Genomic DNA, 20547 nt, shown 5'->3' on the forward strand with positions numbered 1-20547 from the left:
AATGGTTCCCAATTATCATTCACATTTTTCTGATTAAATTCTTCCTCTCAGCTGATTTTGCTCAAATTTGTTTTCAGCTTGGTGATATTGGTGCTATTACAGCAACAAGTATATGTATTACTGATCTGAATGTTATTCTGCTTGCACATTGTAAATGTGATCATCATGATTCGGTGTACCTAAGCGACCATTAATTTTTAGTTCTGTGATCAGTTCCTCTTTATCAGTTAAGACAAGGTCTAAAAAAGAATTTCCCTGTGTTGGCTGCAAAACTTTTTGAGTTAGGAAATTGTCATCTATAATGATATTGTGCAGCTGTGTTCATGAAAGTAAACTAGATGTTAGGATACATAAAGAATGAGATGGAGAATAATACAGAAAATATTTTAATTCCATTATAATCAGTGGTGGTTGCCTTATCTAAAATATTGCATGTGCTGTTGGTCACCGTGTCTTAAAAAGGATATTCCAGAATTAGAAACTGTTTGGCTGTTCATAAAAAGGCGACGACACTGATTAGGGTAATGGAAAAACTCTCATATGAAAAGAGAGTAAAAAGATTGGAATTGGAAGACTAATGAGAGGTGACATGGTAGAAGTATATAAGATAATGAATAATATAGAAAAGGTAGCTCAGAAGCTTCTGTTCTCCCCATCTCATAACCAACAGGGGACATGCATTGAAATTAAAAAATGGGAAATTAAAACTACTCGTAAAAGGAAATACAATTTTCACACAATATGGGACTGTAGAACTCACTGTCACATGATGTTATTGAGGCCAAAACCTTAAAGATTGGAGATTTATATGAATAACAAAAATTTCTGAAGTTGTAATAGTTAATGCTAACATAAATTTAGGAATAGAGATTAAACTTCATTCTTCAGGGTTTAAACTGATCTCTAACTATTAGGAAAAGACCTAACGTGGAGGGCGGATTAGTCTGCATGTGCCTATTGTGGGGTTTCTTGCACCTTTCCTCTGAAGCATCTGGTACTGACCACTGTCAGAAGCAAGACATTGGATGAGAATGAGATGGACTATAGGTCTGATCCAGTATGGCAATTCCTATGTTTTGGCTATATGCGTGGTGCTTCTATCTGAGAGTGTATATATAAAAAACTGCATTTGGATGTATAGCAATGAATGTGGGGAAGCAAGAGTTGGTTTTGTTTACTTGGTTTTTTATTATTTATTTTTATTTTTTAAAACAAAATAATCATGTTGGAAAAAAATAATATTCTAACATTTGTAGGGTGATATTTTCAAAAGTGCTCAGACTTGGCTTAGCCCAGTTGACTTTAGTGAGAGTGGAGTTGGTCCAAGGCTGAGCACTTTTAAAAAATCCCACTCCTAATATATTAAATGTCTGGACAAATATGTAGAGAGGCAAGGTGGGTGAGGTAATAACTTTTATTGGGCCAGTTTCTGTTGGTACCTTTTCCAGACCTGAATAATAGCTCTGTGTAGCTTGAAAGCTTGTCTCTCTCACCAACAGAAGTTGGTCCAATAAAAGATATTACCTCACCCATCTTGTCTCTCTAATATCCTGGGACCAACCTGGCTACAACAACACTGAATGGACAAATATGTGAAAGAGATTTGTCCAAGAACCACTAAATGATTATTCTCTAATGTCTTAAAACATTTCCAGATATTATTTGTATATGACATTTTTTCTGTTTAACTAAAAGTATTAACATGTATATTAACTTTCATAATCAGTATAATTTTAGCAATTAATTTGCTGTTCAGAGAAATGAAAAAATCAGATGCACTAGAGGGCAGTATTTATTTTTTGTTTTTCACTCTTAAAGTTGACTGCTTCTTCAGGAGACCTTTAAGCACTGCCTCAGTACCTAGTATTTCTGACAATGTTTGGATATAAATGTCTGATAAAAGAGAGATTCTTCTATTACTTTTGACCTCTTAGAGCCTAACAAAACCTGTGTGCATTCTTAACTTTACATATATGAGTAGTCCCCATAGGGGCTGCTGAAGTGTGTAAAGTTAAGCATGTACATAAGTGTTTGAAGGATTGGGATCTTTATATAGTAAACTGATTATTAAGTTTGGCACTAAGTGCTGTACACTGAAAGTACCTCTCTAAACATTCACACTTTGTTGTTCTTGTACTCTCTGTGGATTAAGAACCAAAGTTATTGTAAATTGTTTTAAAAATCAGAAAACCCTTTTCTTAATAATGACTAAATTAAAATGCAAACTAACCCATCATCATTTTAAAAATCCATTATAGGCATTACCTTACAAAGGTTCTGAAACATGGATTTTCAATGCGTCTTATTTTTTTTTCTGAACCATCAAAGTGAATGATGAGGAAGAAAGTATCATTTGACCCTACCCCATTTAATAAAAATATTGAAGCAGTGCAAGGGAAATTCTAAAAATATTTTTTAAAATTCCAAAATACTCTTTTGATAGGTAAATATCTATAAAATATTTTTGTATCCCTTGAGGAGGAAAAATTGCCTTAGTAATCTGAGTAGTGTTAACTGGTGTGTGTGTGGGGGGGGGGGGGAGGAGGGATAGGAGGGTCATGGTGCTAAAAAGATATAAAGAGTTGTCTCCAAGTGTGTAAAGAACAACCTCTTATAATATAAATTGACCTTCTAACTCCAGCTGCTGAAGTGTGGCAGTTTAGGTAGGAGTGTGAACATGAGGTCAGGCGATTGGAAAGGAAATGGATTTGGAAGTAGGGTACTTGGAGGCAGGGGTGGCAGAACCGAAAGAACATGGAAATATTTTGTGGGATCTGTTCCTACATAAAGATGGGGAGATGAGAGTGGGATTTGGAGGGGCTGTTGCAGCACCCAGGATTGGGTCAAGGAGCAGGTAGGAACCACTGGGATCGCCCTTCCCATCCTGGAGCAAGCGGCCTCTGTGCTGCCGAGTCTCTAATTCTCCTTGCGCCCCCTTGATCCCCTTCCTGTCACCCTCCCCCCCCCACCCACAGCTGTCTTCTGCCACACTGTTTGGAAGCTGGAGGGGGGAGATGAAGCTTTGGTTCACATCCTCAAAAAATGTGTGCTTGGGAAGGCAGGAGGAAGCAGCATATAGATGGTGGCAGGACATTGGCATGTCAGGGAAAGAGTAACAAACAAGGATGCAGGGGACCGTGGGGTTTGGGATAAGGAAAATGAGCTCAACATATGTGTATGTGCAGGGAGATTAAGGATATATCTACATTGCAATCAGGTGGTGTGGTTTCAGTTCATGTATATGTACCCAAGCTAGCTTTGATCTAACTAGCTGAGGTAGGATTTGTGAAGCCACAACAGCATGTGCTGTTACCCAGTGTTCCAGGTAGGCTTGTACAACCCGTGCTGGGGTGTACGCTGCTGCATCTTCATTGTTTCCTGAGATAGCTAATAGAAGTAAAATTTCCTTTGTTAATAAAAGCTCGTCCCAACTCCCCAAACACACCTGTATCATTGCTAACCTCTGGTGAAGGAAAGCACTGATTTAGTCTGCATCATAAGATCTGCTGAAGCAGGACTCCCCTTGTTCTGATGTCGTACACCAAATTAGTTTAAACTTTAAATATAACATGTAAACAAACATCTGTGTTGAAGGGTTAAAATTGAAATTCTATTGCTTATTTAAGGGATCCCTTTCCAGTCATCTCCTAGGAATTTGTTGTTTTGACCTTCGCATGTATTTCTGCAAGTTATATTGGCAGGTAATGTTAAGTTTGAGTGGATGGTGTAAATCACACAGGGAGATAGTGATAAATATTACATGGCAGTAGGCCCCTGTTTGGAGCCCTTAGGATCACCACCACCAAACTCTTCTCTCATCCTATTATACTAAGTGGGTCCTGCTGCTCATTGCTCCAGGTGACTTTATACCTAGAGCTGGCAATGAAACTGATTTCCAGGTCTGCAAAGAATGCTGAGTCTTTTTAAAAATTTTTCATCCCAAAACAGAATGAAAATCCAAAAATTTGAAATTTTTTACAGATCAGCTAAATGCACAATATTTTGTTTCAAAAACACAGAGCCAGCCGGAATAAGATCTATAGGCTCCTGGACTCCTTGGCTTTGTGGCAACCAGTCAGGTGATCTGCTGGGAGTTTGGGAGCCAGGTGCCAGATTCCTGACTCCTTGGCTGCCCATTTTTTGCTGAGGGAGTTCTTTCTTTATGAATAACCCCAGTACCTGCTTCTACTATTGCTCACAGGTTTGTCAAAAAGCAGCAGCTAAATGAAGTTAACTAGAGTTAGGTCAGTTTCACAGCTGCTATTTAATGGTGGATAGTCGTGAAACTGACAACCATCATGTCCATTTCAGTCAGCTTTCTGAGCTCCTAGGCTCTGTGGCTCTGCAGTAACCCGGGTTTCCTAGGCCAAGGCTGGGGAGCCCAGGCTTCTCAGCCAGATGGCTGCTATGGAACTGGGGAGCCTAGATTTCCCAGAAGCCCTCAAGATAGGCTGCTGAGGTGCTGGGAAGGGTGGGTTGGCAGGTGGATGAATTAGTAGAAAACCAGTAAAGCAAAAAGAATATTTGAGAATTTTTTTTACTACTAAGCTTTTATCCTTTTAACATGGAATAAACTTTTTAAAATCTTAAATACTTAAGGGTTAATTACTGTGGTGTTTAGCATGGCCTCAGAAGACCCCAAATGCGGTAGACATACCATACTTTCCAAGTGGGGAAGCAGAAACAAAAACTGTGATATCTATTAGGAGATGTCACAGTCCTTGTGAATTGTGGAACCGAACTGTGTGCCAGGTCTCTGGGGTGGTAGTGGGGAAATGTTTTGGGAGGGACAGTAGAGTAGGAGAGGATGTCCTAGCATTTTGAACTACATCTATGTTGTGCTTCTTGTACATGGGGTTGTGGTCCATAGTATGCCATATCCACCCTACAGCCAATTTCTATTCCCTCAACAATCACATAGTTTCCTTGTACCGAGCCATTTAACTTGGACTTTGACGGACAAAACGTGGAACTTCCACAATGCTATAATTTGTTTTAATGCAAGAATGTTATCCTTTGGCAGACTTTGATAATTATATTTTTAGGCTTACATCGTTCATATTTTCACATGGGTTAAGGCATAATAAGGATCCTTTTCTAAATTACACTTATATAAATTTATATTACTTTATTAGGTCATCCTTGGAAAATACACTTGGCTCTCATATGATGAAGTCTATGTTAAAGCTACTAATTTTGGAAATGGCTTAGCAGTATTGGGGCAGCAACCGAAGACTAACATTGCTATCTTCTGTGAGACTAGAGCAGAGTGGATGATCGTTGCACAGGCCTGCTTTATGTGCAGTTACCAACGTAAGTACTTTTCTTCATTGACCCTATATTTTAAATACCTTTTGGTCTCATGACATTGATTTTGAGGTCACTTCATGTATTAGAGGTTTATTATTTGTATATATTCTATAAAATAAAATATTTTAATCTCAAATGAAAAATATCTATAATGCTAAACTAAGTCTGTCCAATTCTGTTCTGGTGTGTTATGTTACAAACCTCTAGATGGAGAAACTTGTGTATGTTCTATCCAGCCTGGATCCACAATTGTAGTCGAGTCTCAATAAATATATAAAAGTTAAATAAGTATCTCTTCCTCAGACCAGTTTGTGCCCTGCTTCTCCGTGAGAGATGAGCAATGAGGAGAAACAATCTTCATTTTTTTTTGCTGTCGAATCAATGCAGGTTGCTGTAGTTCCTTTGTAATAAAATAAATAAATGAAAAACCCTGTAAGAATTAATTGAATTAAGTGAGTCAGATGTATACCTACACTTTATATGGTTTAGATTTCAGATTGGACACTTGCTACGTTTTGCATTATAAGATGACTTTTTCATTGTTATAAATTTGATTTGAATAAGGATTTATGTTCATTTTATTATATCAGACTAAAACTATATATCAGTGTATCTGAGATTACCCAATTTTCTTTCAACCTTATGTGTTATCCATCACTTCACTGTCAGGAATTGACCTGTCAAATTAAGTTTCCTGGTTTAAGTAAAGTTAACTAGATTTAAATCACTTGCACTTTCATTAGCTACATTGTTCTGGTTAGGACTAATAATGTTTGTTCAGGAACCCATTTTGGTTGGCCATGTAGGTCTTCTAAACCTCATTTATCTGTCTTAATTCTCCCCTTTCTTCCTCTTTTCTTCTCCTGCTGCATTTATATTCCTGCTAGTCTCTTTCATTTCCATCCACCACTTTCCTTCAATCCGCCGAAGAAATGGCTGCTCTGCCTCAAGTGATCATATTGGTCCAGCCATTTCTTGAGATGAATTTTTCACACACTCCAGACTAATTAGTAAAAGCAGCATTTGAAAGATCTATCTAAGTGAAAACAAAGGAGAAACTAAATAAGAAGAAATAGTAAAAATGTTGATTCTGTTTGGAGATCTGTACACACTATTCTATAGCATTTGCAGAAAGTCTGTATTTGCACCAAAACTCTACACCAGAGACCAGCCATTTTAGAGTCAAGGCAATGTCAGGAGCTGTCATGAGTCATTGCAGCCTCATTGTTTACATTTCACATTTAATATAGTGGTAATGTAGGCTTTATGGCACTGTATTTAAATTTTTGTTTTCTTAATTCTTTAAGGATGTCTGTTAGTCACTTATGATATCCAGCTAATAGTGGTTAGTTTCATTTGAAGGATTGTGGTAACATTTGTTAGGATGCATGCATTTTTTAAGGGCAATTGTAAGTACACTGTTTTATTTGTTGTGCAGGAGGAGACTTTCTAAGGCACTATGATGAACTGAGCACCTACATCTCCTTTTTGCCTTTTCACAATATTCCTCCATAATGTTCTTTTTACTGTTCTGTTGCCTATTTCATTGCAACAGTTGTTATAATGTGAGCCTGTTGAGTGAAGGTGTAATCCTGGACTCAGAATCTTTCATTCGGGAGACCTCATCCAGAAGAGATCAGATGTTATAAGAGCTCAAGAACACACTTTTTTCATTGTGAAATCTGTGTTGGTGGTTATGTATGTTTTGCTGGCCCCAGCAGGATGGAATCCAGGCTCTATTGAACACACAGCAAGGTATTGTAGATTCCCTGCCATGATGGACTTTTCTGGACAGCTCTTGTCAGGGAGCACCATTTTCTCTTCCTACCTGAGCTGCACATGTAATAGATGCATCCAGCCTTGGCTGGTGGCTCACCTTAGTCCAACTGTTCGTTTAGCAGGAAGAGGCCAAACTCAATTTATTGGAATAAAGGGCAGTCAAGGACCATACACATCTCTCCATCTGCCAGGCAAAGAAAGCATCCTAGCAGATCACCTGAGCCACAAGTACTATGCTCATCAGAGACTATGGTCTCTGAAAGATGCTATAATCAAGTCCGTATTTCAGAAACAGGGGACCCCCCCAAATAGATTTATTTTGCCACTAGACACAACACTCCCTTCAGTTCTCTATATTCTTGTGTCAGAATTTTCTGTCTCATCCCTCTTATGCTTCTACTCCTCAGTGTTATCAGGAAGATAAAAGCAAGAAAGAATCCATGTGACTTTTTCACAGCTCCACAGTTGAAATAGCAAATATAGTTCACAGACTTGTTGTCTATGAAAACAAAACCCTCCATATCATCTATAACCTTTCCAATATCTTGGTCTTGGAAATGGGGTCAGATCTTGCATCCAGAAGATTGGAACATGTTACCTCAGTAGAAATAGAAAGCAGTTGTTTATTGGAGATGCAGCAGCTATTAGTGGAGAACCAAAAGGCCTCAACCAAGCCCAGTTCTTTTGAAATGGTAGAGAATTTTCAACCTGGGTGTACAGGAGGAGAAACTACATGGTCCAGTGGATAGGTCACTGCATTGGACTGTGACTTGGGAAACATGGTTTGTTGGTGCTACCATTGACCCGCTTTGTGACCCTGGATAAATTGCTTACCCCTCTTTGTGCCAGTCCATCCCCAGTCTTTAATGTTTGGATTGAATCTCTTTGAGACACAGTCCCTTCATCCCTAAATATCTATACAGTGCCTAACACAATGGGGCCCTGATCTCAGTTGAGATCTCTAGGCACTATTATAATACAAATTATGACAATATTAGCCAAAATTGGGTAACTAAATTGACTTATCTGATATTTTTATGCAGTATTCTTTTGCTTTTAAGGTTTGAGTCTACACTGTCTAGGGAAGCAATCCTGTAATCTTTAAATATCCCTATTGTTAGATAACAATAAATATGCCTATTGTTAGATAATCCCCCAAGGATAGGGATCTGCACAGTACAGCAATTCTCAAATGAGCAGGGTTACTCACCTCTAATTGGAGACCTCAGATTGTTACCTGTGCAGATCCATCCTCTTCCACTTCTGTGGAATCCATTATTTTCTGAATGAACACCCAAGGGAATAAGATGCACTGTTCATTTATTTTATCCTTGGAAATAAAATAGATTTACAAATTTTAAAAAGTCTTAAAAAAATTCTAACATAGTGAAATGTCCCAATGGATGGTGTAGAGCAGGGATCGACAACCTTTGGCATGCGATTTGTTTACCTGCCGCGTCCGCGGGTTCGGCTGATCGCGGCTCCCACTGGCCACGGTTCACCGCTCCAGTCCAATGGGGGCTGCGGAAAGCGGCGGCCCGCACATCCCTCAGCTCACGCCGCTTCCTGCAGCCCCCATTGGCCTGGAGCAGCGAACCGCAGCCAGTGGGAGCCGCGATCTGCTGAACTCGCGGACGCAGCAGGTAAACAAACCAGCCCGGCCCACCAGAGTGCTTACCCTGGCGGGCCGCGTGCCAAAGGTTGTAGATCCCTGGTGTAGAGTGGTGTGTGGAATTATTTTATTTGGCTTAATGTTTTAAATTCTCTCATTGAGACGTGCTTCAGCTCACTGTCTGACATATTATTTAGTGTCTAAGCAGTATGTGATCTTGTGTGAACTTGCTGACTTTTTTGTTGGCAGATGATATTATCATGCACTGTTCACGTAGTCACTTAGAACAGAATGAATTATATTTTAACTAACTTTAGCAATATGGTAAATGATTCACTTATTGTGCCGCTGCTAAATTATACATACGAGTATTAGTATTTTCCCAATTTGCAGATATGGAAAGGAAAACGTATTCCTTCAGTACTGTGCCATGCACTTGGAATGTAAAATATAATATCTTTTATGGTACAATATGAACAATATATGCTAGTGAATGCTTTATATGTTTTATACTCACTGACAGTCTGGCAATGGATACAATGTTTTTATGGACATACTCCTATATTTTGGTGTATTTTATATATTTCATGAATTGCACAAAATTAAGATGATTTGATAATTAGAAAATATTCAAAATATTCAATTTTTTATACTTACTTTTATTTCAAGACCTGTAAATTGTTTAAAGTTTCAAAGAACTTGTGTGTGTGTGAGAGAGTAATTTACACGACTAGTTTAAACTGGTAATGTAGCAGTTGCATTGAACTTTCCCTCTTTCAAAATCTATTCATGCACAAACCCTCTTACCCAACCACTGGGAACAACTGAAAGACCTGAGTCAGTGTTAAGTAACATCACAGAAACATAAGGTCATGTATTGCGTTTTCCCTAATAGCCTCCTAATACATTGATAATCTGAGGTTGGGTGTCTCTGGGCTTTTCTTCTAGGATGGATTTGACTCCCTCACAGTGAAAAATATACTTTTAGTGAAAAATATACTTTTTTTTTTAATCTGTTTGACACATACACCTCTACCCCGATATAATGCTGTCCTCAGGAGCCAAAAAATCTTACTGTGTTATAGGTGAAACCGCGTTATATCGAACTTGCTTTGATCCACCAGAGCGTGCAGCCCTGCCCCCCTGGAGCACTGCTTTACCGCGTTATATCCGAATTTGTGTTATATCAGGCCGCTTTATATCGGGGTAGAGGTGTAGTAGGGAGTGAATGAGTCTAATTTTAATATGTGTGAAATCTTGGCCACATGGAAATCAATGAAAAAAATTCCCATTGACCTCAATGGGGTGAGGATTTCACCGTATATCATTAGCTGAGAAATTTAGTGCTTGGAAGTTTGTTTTTGTTTTCTGACTTGTTCTTGGATCAATACCAAAAGGAATATACAAATAGAAGTTACATTTCAGACTTAATATTGTATATGTAATGCAGTCTCAGATGTGCCTCAGAAAGTGTTAGGTACCTTTGCTGAGAAGTGATGACTTTGCAGATCAACATTGGTGATAGTGGCTAGCAGCTGTCATAGCTCGCTTTTAATTTTTCTCCATGACGTCAGTGCACCATCTTGTAAACTATATAAACCTCTCAGCCTAGTCAGCTCTCTCACATAACTAATTTGTTTTTCACTTGTTTGCTTTGTAGGTGAATAATTCTATAAATTATTATTCAAGAGATTATACTTTTCTCTCCAAGTACTGTGTAGTTTCAATACGCTAGCTGGCTTGGGGAAACTTAATTTTTGCTAAGTTGTTTGTATAACAGGGGTCACTGGACTAAGTGGAGAGAGCTCGTGGGAACTAGAAGCACTCTTCTGTACTTTTCTCCCACCAAATTAAAGAAAACAATGTGCATGTGCATTTGCCCTGCAACAGTTCTAAACTATGATAGACTTTTTTAACAAGAAAAAAATAAAGGTCAACGATTAACTTTTTTGATTAAAAGAAACTGGCTGCTTTTGCATTTTTCTTAGTATACCATAGTGAGTTAGTAGTTCCAAGAATTACATAGCCACTGATAGGCTGAGACTTTTTCTTTGGTGGTATTGGGAACTAACTTTACTAAAATAAAGCTAGTGCAATAATATAATTAAATTGTAGTGGGTTTTTCCTCCGGTTAAAAATTTCAGGAAACTAAATGCAGATAAAAGCCCAAGTGAAATTTAAAAATATCTGATTCTGATAATGGTGCAAACCTTCTGTGCTTGAACTTGTCATTGTAAATAAGGGATTGTGCCAAAGGTGAAAAGAATTAGTGATCTTGCAACTTGTTCAAGAGGTGAACTGCACTAAACTCTCTTCACTCCTCAGTTAATATTCCATTTTGGAAAAGTAAAGTTAGCTTTGCTTTTAGATTTATACAGTAGATTTCTTTTTTCTCTTTCCCTCTGACTGGTTCTTTCTGCCCCTTTCTCCTCTTCTGTTCTCTTCCCACCCAAATTGTAAGTATGAAGTAATTACTGAGGTTTCCTAATCATGAGCTACTCAGGTTCCCGACCTAGGGACCCGCTAGCGGCATCCACTTACTGCCCTCCTCCAACTCTCCTCTACTGCCTACTTCCCTGGGCCACTTCCCCGTAGCCCCAGCATCTTTTCTGCCCCTTTGTGTCAGGGCCCCAGTCTGGCAGTCATCAGCCTAGAGCTCTCCCAGTCTCTGCTGACCCTGCCCAGCACTGCTCTGTTTTAGGTGCTTGTTTAAGAGCCAGTTTTTCTCCCTTTGCCCTCCAGGGAGAGACTGCGCTCCTCTCTGCCCTATAGCCTTCTTATAGGGCCCAGCCTGGCCCTGATTGGCTGCTTTCAAGCCTCTACTTGATTGGCTTCTAATAAGCCCTTCCAGTGTTGGCGGGGGCTCTGTGCAGCCTCTCTGGCTTGCTTGAACCCCATCCGTGCCAGAGTGGGGTAGTTGCCCCACTACACAAGGACAAAAATTAGTATATTGTCTTGCTCATACACATTCAAAAATACCCATCTTCACCTCCCTCCTTTCACCTCCAGGATTGGTGTTTCATGCATTCTTTTATTAGCGTTCTTCCTACCATATGAAAACACAATTCTTCTCTGATCGTGCTGTTGGATCTCCACAGATGAAACCAGAGAGTCCTTTTGACTTCATTGGGTCTACCACAGAGGCACAAGGATCTGCATATGCAGACCTGATTGCAGAATTGGAATCAATGTTTGAAAAGACCAGCAGTAGTCAGTTCAGATCTGGTGATTTTAATGTAATCTACTAAACACAGCAAAAATAAAAAAGATAACTGATCCTATTTTTGTCATATAGAGGAAGGTTAGGAAATTTAAGGGAAAGTTGTAGTTGCGGTTTCGAAGAACAAACATATCAAATAATTACTTTATAAAGTGTCACATACTATATATTCTACAGTATGCAAATCAGGAAATAAAAATATATTATTTTCACTTCATTAGCAGATAACTGAATTAGACGTCCAAGATTAAACATTTATTTACTTTATGTAACTTATAAGTAAAACAATTTATGCAAATTTTATATTCTGTTCAGTGAGCCCTATTTGAAAGACACAAATCTGAGATGAGTTAATTTAAATAAAATAATACTTGAATTTGGCATTCAGTGAATGAGAAAACTTTTACCCTTAAGTACTACATACCTCTGAAAACTACAGTTATGCATATTATAATTTAACTGAATGTTGCATATAATTGAAAATCAGTGTAGAGTCTTGTTTAATAGTAATAATATCAGTATATGAATTTACTATAGCATTTGTATAATTGCAACCAGTGCTGATCCTCCCGCTCAAACTCCTGTTTCTTCATTACAGCTGGAACTGATTTGGGGCAAACTCACACAAAGTGTGGGTTTAAAGACTGTGAATCAGGATTGTTTCCATTTAATAGTTTTCAGATGTTTAGCTATAGATAATATACATGGATAATAGTAATGGGAATCATTAGAAGTACATCATGTGATAGACCTTTATATATATATATAGAGAGAGAGAGAGAGAAAGAGAGAGACTGACTTGATGTATACCTGACTAGATAAGTAGGATTTGTCATTCAGAATCAGACTCCTTGTGTAGCTAATATAACAGTGTTCTCTGGTAGGAGAGAATTCCTGTTGCTTCAGAGGAATGCAAAACAATTCCCAAAATTCTTCTATCCATCTGTGTAAAATTGTATACAGGAGAATCAGGATTTTGAACCTCATAGACAATCAATATGCACCTTTAAAGTTAAAATGAAAAATGAACGTTGGTGTCAGTGTCATAAAGTGGTCAAGTATGCATAAGTTTTATTACCTGGTGCATGGGGTTCAAAACCTACATTCAGAGCCTCCCAGGTGCAATTTTTTTTCACCTATACCAGCCATGCACAGAGAAAATCTGTGTATTTGACAGAAATTATAAGTGCTGTTTGTCAAAATTGTTTGAAGGGAAATTCTGAACCCATTTTTAAACTAAGAAAAGTTCAAACTTGTATTAATAACAACTTACAAATAGCTTCTGATCAATCACCAGTTCAAAAAGTCTAGTAATGGAATATATGATTTTTGGAACAAGAAATTGATCAATTAAAGTTAGTCCTCTTCTATGGAGGGAAGATGAAGTACAGTGTAACATTTTGCAAATTAAGAACAGATGCCTGAATTTAGAATGATAAAAGCCAGGAAGATTGAGGAGCAAGTCTAGAGAGGATTACACAGGCTGGTGTGATTTTTGGAATATTCAGTTATTGCTTGCTTAACTACAAATACTCATGTAAGCAACATTTGTTCTCGATTTCTCTCATAAGCAAACTAAAACTTGCATTCACTTCTTTTAAATGCATATAACATACTTTGCCGTAAGACTACATACCTTCTTGGCTGTTACCTTAGCTGGCAACACAGGTTCTGATTCCCTTGCCAGAGTTGGTTAATCTGAGGCCCCTTTTTTTTCCTCTTTGAAGACCTTTGAAATATCTTGAAACCTTATTATAAATATTCATCAAGTTTATTTTTTCCCCACAGTTGTTACACTGTATGCTACTTTAGGAGGCCCAGCAATAGTACATGGACTAAATGAAAGTGAGGTGACAACCATCATTACTAGTAAAGAACTGATGCAAACAAAATTGAAGGTAAGGAATATGCCTTTTCTTTTTGAATAAATCTGTTGTAGTGTATGTGATCTGGTGTTTTTGGAGACTAAAGGCTGATGTATATGGCCCAATTTATTGATTTACTTGCCTTTCGTAATGCATGTATTTAACATGTTACAGATTTGTTTCTTTTTTCACAATATAAGAAAACAGAAACATCAAACATTTTCTAAAGCAAAATGTAGGGCGTGATTTTACACTCCGTGACTCTTGTGCAGTTATCTGTACCAGTACCAAGTAAGGCTTTAATCTTTTTAATATACAATGCATGGTTGGAATGATGAGCCCATACACAACCCCGTTGAAACTAGAAGGGCTGCTTCTTCGAGAGAGATGTCCCTGTGGGTGCTCCACTCCAGGGGTTCGTGCGTCCCTGCGCCTTCACTCTGAGATTTTTACAGCAGTACTCGTACGAGTCGCACACTCGCAGAGCCTGCCCCCCAGCTCTGAGTGTACAGTTCCTTCCCTACCGTCCCTGGCCTGAGATGGAGCTCAGCAGAGTCATTAGAGAATTTCTTCTCTTCCTTGTTCAACTTTTTTCCCCTCTTAGTTTAGCTTACCAGAAATAGTTAGGTACCCTTTTCCCATCTCTTCTCTTCTCTTTAAAGCAAAAAAAACAAAAACAAAAACTTTTTTTGTTCCTATCAGTGCAGCCGCTTCTGACATGCCTGGCTCTCCAGGTTTTAAGCGCTGCTCTAACTGTAATGATGCCATCCCTCTTTCAGATGGCCACTCTAAATACATTAAATGTCTGGGGGAGTCCCACATCCCCCAAAAATGTGTCCACTGCAGCAAGTTGAAATCGGGTAACGCAAAGAAAGGGAGCTGCGGCTAAAACTGCTCCTGCTGCAAAAATCTCTTGGACCAGCCTCAGACCCGGGCTCTGACTCTACTGTACACCACAGCCCCCTTGCTTCAAAGAGACAAAAGAAAGCTTAAAAAAAAATCAGTCTCTCTCACCCGCAAAGGGTATTTGCAGGGACAAGCCTTCTCTGGGTACTGGTTCCCTCCCCGCGCTCCCCTGGCTGAGTACCTTTGATGCGCTGGGCTCCTCTGGCGCCACGCAAAACCTGCCTGCGACTGCGGCGGACGCACTAACCTCTGGTGCCGAGGCTTTAGGCTTTCAGTTGCCTGCCTCTCACAAGGCACTGTTCTGCACCGCAATGGAAGCGGTGCCGATGCATACTAGCCTGCCTGACCCCCCGCAGGCTCCTCTCACTCTCCCGGCACTGTCAGCCTTTGAGCTAGCTGGCAGTAACAGAACGCTCAGGACACCCGTGCAGAGGAATCCCTCCTCACAACAAATTCCTCTCGCTCAGCCCTCCCCTCACAGAGGCACTGCAGCGCGCAGTTCACACACTCAAGGTACCTCCTGGTGTCACCTATCTTGCAGTCACCCCTACTTAACACCTACTTCTCTCCAGACCCTCAGGCAAGGTCCGCACAGTTTTCCTCCAATGATGAGGAACCTGGGCTGCAGGGAGAATTTTCACCTTATCAGATCTCCTGTCCACAGACCCCCGTCAAGAGAGGTCATAGAAAAGCTGCCTTGTCCTACTCCGAGGGTCCTGCTCCATGGTGCGTGAACCCCTGCATGGCACCACCCATGCCCTTCCCACCACAGTGGCAATATTGGGCTACAGGCGCGCCTTATACTCGACACCACACTCGTTATACCAATGTAGCCAGCTGTGAGACCTGCTCAGTACCACCAGCTGACAACCCTGCCACTGACTCCAGACACCAGGCAGCCCTGTCACAACCGCAAGAGCAAGCACGGCCTGCCTCTAACCCGGTAGAACCAGTTGTTCCGCCTGATGAAGCATTGCTTCCTCCTCCTCCAACGTCTTTGGACAACTTCTCAACATTTCAAGACCTGTTTAAAAGAGTTGCCAATGAGCTACGAATTAACCTGGAGGAAGTTCCTGAACAGCAGCATGAGCTAACTGACATCCTGCAGCCCTCTTCTTCTTCTAGAATTCTTCTAGAATTGCATTACTTATCAACACAGCCCTTTTAGAACTTGCCAAGGCCATTTGGCAAACCCCGGCTGCAAGCCTGCCTACCTGTAAGAGAGCAGACCGAAAGTATTTTATTCCTTCCAAGGGCTCGTAATTCCTTTTTACTCACCCAGTGCCAAACTAGCTGGTAATAGACGCAGTTAACCAAAAGAACAAACACCAGTTTCCCTGCTCCACCCCTTCCGACAAGGACAGTAAGCGATTAGATCTGCTCGGACGTAAGGTATACGCTTCTCCCATGTTGCAGTTTCGCATTTCTAATTATACAGCCGTTCTAGCAAAGTACGACCACAAAAATTACAATAAATTCATGGATTTTATTGATCACATTCCAGAAGAAAAGAAACAACAGTTTACAGCCATAGTTTCCGAGGAGCAAATCCTCTCCTGCACTGCTCTTCAAGCTGCCCTTGATGTGGCCAATACTGCGGCATGGTCACTGCCACAGCAGTCGTGATGTGCCAAGGGTCATGGCTCTCGTCCTCTTCCTTTCCCCGAGAGGTCCAGAGTACCATTGAGGATCTCCCCTTCGACGGGAGACAAACTATTCGCCGCCTCCACAAATGACGTACTCCACTCCATGAAGGACTCCAGGGCAACTCTCCGTTCTCTAGGAATTCAAACCTCTATGACCAGAAGGTGACAATATAGATACCAGCCTTACCAGCGACAACACTACCCCACATACACCCAGCAATTCCATAGGTCTCATGAGCAACAGCAACAACTGCAACGCCAGAGATCCAGATACCAACGCCGCCGTCGCAACTCCTTGGCAGCGTCTCAAGCCCCTCCGACCAATAAGCAGATTTGAAGCCTTGGTCAAGGGTATAGAAAACAATATTCCCACTTCAGCGCTTACACCACCTGCCCCTATTTTTGGGCACTGCCTATGCCCATTCTCCCTGTGACAGGTTGGGTCACAGAAACCCCCTTGGGAACTGCCAACTTGCCAAGACTACTACTTCCTCTGCTTTCCCTGCCAGCCTGGGACTCCAGCACCCTGTCTTGTTGAGCCAGATACACCAGTCCGCTCCAACACAGACCCAGGGTCTGAACCACGTGCCCCAAAGCTGCAGACTTAACTGAAAGTAATTTACAGATGTGTTCCAACTCCCAATGGGGTCCAAACTCCCAATGGGGTCCAAACTCCAAATAAATCCGTTTTACCCTGTATAAAGCTTATACAGGGTAAACTCATAAATTGTTTGCCCTCTATATCACTGATAGAGAGATATGCACAGCTGTTTGCCCCCCCACCCCCACCCCAAGTATTAATACATACTCTGGGTTAATTAATAAGTAAAAAGTGATTTTATTAAATACAGAAAGTAGGATTTAAGTAGTTCCAAGTAAAGACAGACAGAACAGAGTGAATCACCAAGTAAAATAAAATAAAACACGCAAATCTAAGCCTAATACAGTAATAAAGCTGAATACAGATAAAATCTCATCCTCAGAGATGTTTCAATAAGTTTCTTTCACAGATTGGACACCTTCCTAGTCTGGATACAATCCTTTCCCCTGGTACAGCCCTTGTTCCAGCTCAGGTGGTAGCTAGGGGATTTCTCATGATGGCTGCCCCCTTTTCTCTGTTCCACCCATTTATATATCTTTTGGATAAGGCGGGAATCCTTTGTCCCTCTGGGTTCCCACCCCCCACCCCCAATGGAAAAGCACCAGGTTAAAGATGGATTCCAGTTCAGGTGACATGATCGCATGTCACTGTAAGACTTCATTACCCACTTGCCAGCACACACATATACAGGAAGACTCACAAGTAAAACAGAGCCATCTATAGTCAATTGTCTTGGTTGCTGGGAGCCGTCAAGATTCCAAACCACCATTAATGGCCCACACTTTGCATAATTACAATAGGCCCTCAGAGTTATATTTCCTATTCCCATGACTTCTTAACAGAAAAGAAAACCGGGGGGATGGCGACCGATCCTCGACCTCAGGCGGCTAAACAAATTTATCAAAAAGCAAAAGTTCAAAATGGTTACCCTCACCACCATAATCCCAGTGCTGGAGCAGGGCAATTGGTTTTCAGCCCTCGACCTACAGGACGCTTATTTTCATGTGACTTTTCACCCAGCCCACAGACGTTTTCTTCGTTTTACCCTTGGTTCAACACATTTTCAATACAGGGTGTTGCCCTTTGGCCTATCTACCGCCCCCCGAGTTTTCTCCAAACTCCTAGCTGTGGTTACTGCCCACCTCAGGAAACGGGGGGTTATAATATTTCCTTACCTCGATGATTGTCTCCACAAAGCTCAACGTTCAATGAAGCTCTTCGATCCACGCAGCTTACCATCACTTGCTTCCTTTCCCTTGACCTGCAAATAAAAACAAATCCACCTTATCTCCTACCCAACAACTGGAGTTCATAGGAACGCACCTCAATTCCCAAACGGGAATAGCGTCTCTCCCGCTTGATTGTTTCAACACCATAAAACTCCTGGTTACAAAACTTCACAGCAGTCCCCAGGTCACTGCATGAGACTGCCTGCAACTATTAGGCCACATGGCCTCGTGTACTTTCTCGGTCAAAAATGCACGCCTATAGATGAGGTGCTTCCAAGCTCGGTTGGCCACCATTTACAGACCGAACATATGCGCTCAAAACAAGTCTCTATCTATACCCTTCAGAGTCAAAGACTTCCTCTGATGGTGAACAGTTCCCTCCAACCTCTGCTCAGGAGTCCCTTTTCTCCAGGAGTCCCTTTTCTCCAGGACTCCCCATTACTCATAATGACTACTGATGCATCCCTCACGGGATGGGGAGCACACATGTCCCACCACACACCCCAAGGGCTATGGTTTTCCACCGAAGCCTCCCTACACATAAATGTCCTAGAACTGCGAGCCATACGCAATGCCTGCCGTCACTTCCTCCCATTTATTCAGAACCAACATGTTCAGATAATGACAGACAACATTGCATGCATGTTCTATGTCAGCAGGCAGGGAGGGCCTCGATCTCACTCACTTTGCACAGAAACCATGAAGCTCTGAAATTGATGCCTCGCGAACAACATCCAGATATCAGCCACCTATCTTCCTGGGGCCCTGAATACCACCGTGGACAAACTAAGCAGACGTTTTCCCTGGGATCACGAATGGGAGATAAACGACACGATCATACGCAATATATTCCACGTTTGGGGCTATCCAACCCTGGACCTCTTAGTGACTGCGAAGAACAAGAAATGTCCAGAATTTTGCTCCAGAGCGGGATTGGGCAAACATTCCCTAGGAGATGCGTTCCTGATCTCATGGGCTCAACACTTAATGTATGCTTTTCTCCCAATACCAGTTCTCCGCAAAGTTCTGACAAAGATACGAACAGATCGTGCCACGGTAATTCTGATTGCCCTGTCGTGGCCCAGACAACCATGGTTTCCGTTCCTCACCAGAATGTCAATTCTCCCACCGATTTCGTTGCCCCTTACTCCAAACCTCCTATCGCAGCAACACAGCTGATTTCTTCACCCCAACCTGTCCATGCTTCACCTCAAAGCTTGATTCCTACATGGTTCTCCCAAAACGAACTAGCATGCTCTAAGCAGGTTCAAAGAGTGCTCCTACATAGCAGAACACAATCTACTCGCATCACTTATCTCCAAAAGTGGAAGCGATTCACACAGTGGTGCTCAACTAAACAACTTCCTCCTACTTCTGCACCTCTTCCGCCCATACTTGACTACCTATTAGACCTTAAGCAATCTGGCCTTTCTTTCAGCTCCATCAAAGTCCACTTAGCTGCTATTACAACTTTTCATGACAAGATCGACGATACCTCTGTTTTTGCTCATCCAATCACCAAGCGTTTTCTCAAAGGGCTCCAATCCCTATACCTGGATATTAAACCACCTACCCTTCCGTGGGACCTTCACTTAGTATTTTCTTGCTTAACTCAACAACCATTCGAGACCCTAGCCACTTGCTCCGTCTTACACCTCTCCATGAAAAAAGCATTCTTAGTGGCAATCACCTCCGCCAGATGTGCAGGAGAAATAGCAGCTCTCATGGCGGACCTACCATACGCACTATTTTTTAAGGACAAGGTTACCCTCCGACTACACCCCAAATTTCTTCCAAAGGTGCATTTGTCATTCCATATCAATGAGCCAATACAACTACCAACCTTCTTTCCTAAACCACATGCAAACTCTTTTGAATCCACCACAATGCATACATTAGATGTACGCAGGGCTTTGTCCTTCTATTTGGATAAAACCAAGCCCTTTAGAAACTCTTCTAGACTCTTTGTCTCCATTGCGAAGCGCTCCAAAGGGACACCTATTTCTGCCCAGAGACTTTCAAACTGGATTTTTGAGTGTATCCGACTGTGCTATCAGATAAAGAAAGTTACACCTCCAGCCGGCATCAGAACTCACTCCACTAGATCTCTGGCTACCTCCGTGGCTTTTCTGCGCAAAGTTCCTCTGGCTGACATCTGTAAAGCGGCTGCTTGGACTTCTGAACACACATTTGTTAAGCATTATGCCCTTACTCAAGACCCTCTCTCTGATACATGATTAAGCAGAGCTGTATTATCTACTGCATTCCTACCAAATCTGAAGTCCCTACCTCCTTGAGATACACTACTTTTAAGTCACCTGGAGTGGAGCACTGTGATCGGTGTCGGTCCGCCTACCCGCTAGGGGGCGGTGGGGAGCT

The 20547-nt window shown here is 41.3% G+C and overlaps 1 protein-coding gene across 1 annotated transcript in view; it reads left to right on the forward strand.

The window, feature by feature from the left end:
• The window catches only part of ACSL3 (acyl-CoA synthetase long chain family member 3), a 77156-nt gene that overhangs the window by 22986 nt on the left and 33623 nt on the right, over positions 1–20547 (forward strand). The window contains exons 3-4 of the mRNA XM_029911088.1: positions 5136–5313; positions 13710–13819. Coding sequence (XP_029766948.1) covers positions 5136–5313; positions 13710–13819 — 288 coding nt within the window. The remainder of the gene's footprint in view (positions 1–5135; positions 5314–13709; positions 13820–20547) is intronic.

This window comes from Terrapene carolina, unplaced genomic scaffold (assembly GCF_002925995.2).
Source record: "Terrapene carolina triunguis isolate 2854851 unplaced genomic scaffold, T_m_triunguis-2.0 Scaffold88, whole genome shotgun sequence".
NCBI lineage: Eukaryota > Metazoa > Chordata > Testudines > Emydidae > Terrapene > Terrapene triunguis.